Genomic DNA, 5,110 nt, shown 5'->3' with positions numbered 1-5,110 from the left:
CATACTACTACTACTACTACTGCTACTGCTACTGCTACTACCACTACTACTACAGTACGTTACAATTGAAGGCAGCAAACAAACTGCTGCTTCTACTATCGAGGACCCAGCTGATACTGCTTCTAACCATTTCTATTGTCTTGCGCATTGCAATTAAAGAAACATTTACACTAATCATTGTACAATATCGTTAAAACATTTTCCGTATACCGTGTATTCATCTCAACGCTTGATTTTTTTTCAGTAATACTAGTTCTGACTGCACAAAAGATGAACCCAGTATTTTGTCTCCTGGCGTGTTTCAGGCAGTTACCGATGATTTACCAGGCAGAAAATATGATGAAGATGCCCAGTGCGCGTTAATATATGGAAATTCTTACACCGCATGTCATAACTCCCCAATTCCAGTAAATATAAGTATACATTATTCAAATAGCCTAATCTGTAAGTTGTATACTGTGTAATACATATTGTGTTTATATCTGTAAATTGTGTTACTTTTTGCACTTTGCATCCGTTTGTTCTGCCTTTTGTTCTGTGTTTTACCAAGAGAGCAAAACAAACTTCTATGTTCTTCTGAACAATCACAATAAAATATAATTGAGATTGAGATATTTTCATGTCCACATTCATAGTGTTTAAAATGTAAACATCCTTATTGAGTACAATGAAATTTATTTTATTTTATTTAGGTATTTTATTTTATTCAGGTATAAAACTAATACAAAAAGTAGCCAAAGGCTAAAATTATTGCATTTACAAAAATATAAAGGCCTTAATTACAAATAATGAAATTACACAAAAACATTAAGTAATGAAAATTGTTCTGTTACGTAGACACTCACTGTACGATAAATTATTGCACACGATTAATGGACCTTTTGTAATGGCAATCAAAATTGACCAATAACAGGACTGCGAATACACGCTTATCAATGATATCCAAAGGGTTAGCGAAAAACTTGCATGCAGCTGATTTTACTTTTAAAATAAAAAAAAAGTAGGCCTAAATAGTTTATTGAACTTACTTGTGGAATCTGACTTTCGAACTTGGTGATAGTTAAGACGAGTATCAATAATTCCTCCCTAGGATGAATGCGCAAAATTGTTTTGTCTGGAAGGTGATAGTTCTGTCTGTGTCGATTCTGGATTTGCCAGAATGGATGGGACCTCATGCGGTGCTTATAAGGTAAGATTTGGGCAAGACAAAATATTTAATTATTTTACGGTTCAGAAACGAACTCATCATTAAAGTAGTTGATAACCAACCAGCCAACCAACTTTTTACCATATTTAAAAAACTCAAATTACAGGTTTGCAAGCACGGAGTATGCGTACTTTCGGTAGACGATGCATATGAACCTGTCGATGGAGGCTGGAGCAATTTTGACATCAGTTTTGGCAGTTGTAGTCGAACGTGTGGGGGCGGTGTTCAATATAAATATCGTTACTGCATCAACCCAGCGTAAGAAACTATAAAGTTATACTGCCACTAAAACCAATAAAATAAATTATAAATTCTACTTTCTAATTCAAGACAAAAGCATTAGATATCAAATTTCATTAAATCGCAAAATTAAAAAAAAAAAAATTACAGACTTTTTATAACAACATTCCTTAATTTCTACCAGAAAGAGTATTGCAATGTCTATAGAAATAGTATTATTTAAACACTTGTTAATTGGCAAGGAACATATAATTTTCTTGCTCAAATTTAAGTTGAAAGTTTGTAACTTATTGAAATATGAAAGTTAAGCAATTCATTTTTTATAGTTTATAATTTTTTTTGGGTATGTTGGTAGACCTGCTTACGGCGGTGCCGATTGTGTTGGAGCCGATAAGCAATATATAACCTGTAATTCGCAACCCTGCACAAGCACTCAAGAGGATTTCCGTAATGATCAGTGCGCTTCAACTAACAGTGACTTATTTTATAACCAATCTCTTCAATGGACAGCCTACACAACTGGATTGCAAGGTGAGAATCTCCACTTTCCTATTTCAAGATCTAATCATTCTTGATCGGCAATGCTTAGATACCCCAGCCTGTATATTATTGTATATAACCTGTAAAATGGCATACCATACCGTAAATGCTCGAATAAACGCCGGAGCGCTTATACATTTTTTGGAGGCTTCAGTGCGGCGCTTATTCGAGAGCGGCGCTAATAAAGAAATATTGGCGTGGTGCTTTCCATCCCCGTCCGCATATTACCTAATTGACGTAGGCCTATCAGATGTTATCGTAAATAAACGTTTATAAAGAAATGTTTGTGTCTTCATTCTGTTATTTATTTATTTATTTTAACACTGTAGACATTGAATTTAAAACCCTGTTTTAAATATAGGTTAATATATACTCTCAAATAAGCTATTATTAGAGAGCGGCTCATATCTAAACAAATCAGGTTTGGTGCGGCGTTTGTTCGAGAGCGGCGCTTATTCGAGCATTTACGGACGTTTCATCCAGGTGCAAGTATTTCATGGGATATAAAATATAAATTAGTAAATAACTTTGAAAGCCTTATTTTGTGGTGAACACAAATAAAACTTTTTGTTAATTATGAATTTGATTATTCTTTTTCAATTACAAATGGTGGAGAAATGTGCCTCGCTGGTTTATGATAGATTAACTAAGGCAAGGGGGATGTTTTTTATGACTTTAAAAAATATTGTTATATTTATCCTTTAGGTGACAAATTATGTGATTTTACCTGCGTTTCAAATATAAACACAGTGACGACACGCGGTAAACATTTCATTGACGGTACGCGGTGTGATATTGCTCAGATTGCTGGCAACAGGTTTTGTGTCCAAGGAAAGTGTATTGTAAGTAGTAAACTATTGGTTATATAGCCTCTATTATTTCCATATCTTCATTTAAGTAAAAGAGTGGAGGGAATGATGTATATTTCTTCAAATGAAGTCTACAATAATTAATCGTCACAGTAGAACATGTTAATTGTGCTTAAAGTTATTGTAATATCGTTTTTTATCTTGGTTTTTGTTAGTTCTTACAATGAATAAATTTAAACTTGATATCATAATTAGGAATTTGGGTGTGACGGTTTGCCAAACTCGGGTATCGAATTCGATCGATGTCGTGTTTGTGGTGGTAATGGCACATCGTGTGAACGGCATTCTGGGACAGTGAGTAAGGCTTCACTGTTCATTGCAAGTAAGTCGAACATTCAACCCGACCACTTTCGGTATATCACTCATACATTGATACTGAAAAAGATTCGGATTACGAGCAATTCAAAACTCATTGTAGGCATACGATTTTGTATAGTTCCTATTTTCATAATTTACATTTTCTCTATAAATTAGACCTATTGAATTGTAGGTCGCTATATTATAACCGTTTGACATTAACGTTAATTTGTAGCCCACACGAAGATTCTGACAATCCCTGCTTTGGTCACACACGTGAAGATCCATAATAACAACAGGCAAAGTCATATGGGTAAGTTTGAAAAAGATTAAGAAATGTTATGTACTTTTTAAAGAGGATTATTTATTTAAGTAATTATTGGGAAAAAATCGACAAAAATATAACGCAGAAAATAGGTAAAATTCCTTTTTCACTCTCATAGTATGGTGGTCAGTTTTAAACATATTCATGAGTCCAGAGAGTGGAAATAAGCATGATATGTATATATGTTGATTCTCTGGTGATAATAACATTAGTAGTTGCGTTAAAATAATATAAGCCCTTGCAAATAATCAAACTATACTAATTATCAATATATTTGCTACTGAAGTTGTCAAATATGAGCATCAGTCTCAATCCCTAGGCACAAAGAAACTATGAAATGATTGGAAACCAAATTATTATGTGTATTATGTATCTCTCTTTCTTAGCTGTTAAAGTAAATGGACAATACGTGATTGGTGGAACTGCATACCGCCCTACCGATATGGAATACAAGTATGGCACACAGTCCTTTTTCTATGATTCAAATCCAGGGTCGATTTTTGTTCCTGGACCGACATCAGACATCATTGATATTGAGGTGTATATGTATGGACAATCCACTGCGTCCGTGTTTTGGGAGTACTACCTGTCGAATGGTGCGCCACCGGTACGCCCAGAACCAACCTACCGATGGTTTACCAAGGATGAGTTGTCAGATTGTTCAACAACGTGCGGAGAGGGTAGGTACCTTTGTTATTTGGTAGCTTACGTGGCAATTAACCGATGCAGAAAAACAACCATACATCAACACTAATAATATTTAAAACTTATAATAAAGGTGTAAAAGCAGTTTGGTATTCAATAATGTTTTTCTGTAGCATAATAACAACGTAATCATAACGTATTGTTACTACCACTACAACCGCTGCTGTAACGAACGTTATTTTAAACCACAGCGTTCGCAAATGTTATAATAACGTTTTGTATTTGCTGGGAACGTCACCGTCGTATTATTCGGCTGAAACTAATCGACTAATATCAGCCACGTGTGTGGGTATGAAATGTGCATCTGATTACCATAAAGGTAACTCTATTACAGATTTTATATATGATAGAACTAATGCGGTTTCTTGTAACTTACCATATGTTTTGGAGTGTTCTGGCTGCATGGAAATAATATAGACTAACAAAATATTTTTTTTGATTCTATAGGTACTAGGTCAAACGTTCAAGCATGCTTGAGAAGCGATAATGTAGTTGTTGGTGAGTCTCACTGTAATGGTCAACCACGCCCTCACTCGATCTTTATTAAGTGCAAACTGCAAGACTGTGCACAAGATCATGTTATGTACCGGTAAGTCATTTCTCTTTTTAGAGAAGATTTCTCGCGTTTTAAGTCGTAGGCTACTTGGAAGTAGCTAACATTGATCCTTCGCTTCAATTTGCGATGTGCCGGGGCCTAATACAACGCGTCATCCATGTGCCGGGGCCTAATGTAACGCGTCATCAAGTAAATGCACACGTCGAGCACGCTTTGCAGCAATCGCAGCTAAATGATTGACACAAACCACAGAGAAATGTATGCCGCGCGCGCATCCGCTCTGTTTTACTCTTGACTCATTCTTCTTTTTGCCAATATAAAGTTGGCTAGTCATATCGTTTGTGTCAAAACAAGTTTAACAACATTTCTTA

At 35.2% G+C, this 5,110-nt stretch overlaps 1 protein-coding gene across 1 annotated transcript in view; it reads left to right on the top strand.

Moving 5' to 3' along the window:
- Positions 1–5,110, top strand: part of LOC117114974 (A disintegrin and metalloproteinase with thrombospondin motifs 1-like) — a 40,944-nt gene that overhangs the window by 31,307 nt on the left and 4,527 nt on the right. The window contains exons 10-19 of the mRNA XM_033258603.1: positions 245–407; positions 1,091–1,189; positions 1,314–1,465; positions 1,803–1,978; positions 2,693–2,829; positions 3,052–3,178; positions 3,389–3,466; positions 3,865–4,158; positions 4,631–4,772; positions 4,816–4,832. Of these exons, the coding sequence (XP_033114494.1) occupies positions 245–407; positions 1,091–1,189; positions 1,314–1,465; positions 1,803–1,978; positions 2,693–2,829; positions 3,052–3,178; positions 3,389–3,466; positions 3,865–4,158; positions 4,631–4,772; positions 4,816–4,832 (1,385 nt within the window). The remainder of the gene's footprint in view (positions 1–244; positions 408–1,090; positions 1,190–1,313; positions 1,466–1,802; positions 1,979–2,692; positions 2,830–3,051; positions 3,179–3,388; positions 3,467–3,864; positions 4,159–4,630; positions 4,773–4,815; positions 4,833–5,110) is intronic.

The sequence above is a fragment of the Anneissia japonica genome, unplaced genomic scaffold, assembly GCF_011630105.1.
Source record: "Anneissia japonica isolate Jap-2015-1 unplaced genomic scaffold, ASM1163010v1 scaffold284995_len508010_cov190, whole genome shotgun sequence".
NCBI lineage: Eukaryota > Metazoa > Echinodermata > Crinoidea > Comatulida > Comatulidae > Anneissia > Anneissia japonica.
This window is presented reverse-complemented; position numbering and strand designations above follow the sequence as displayed.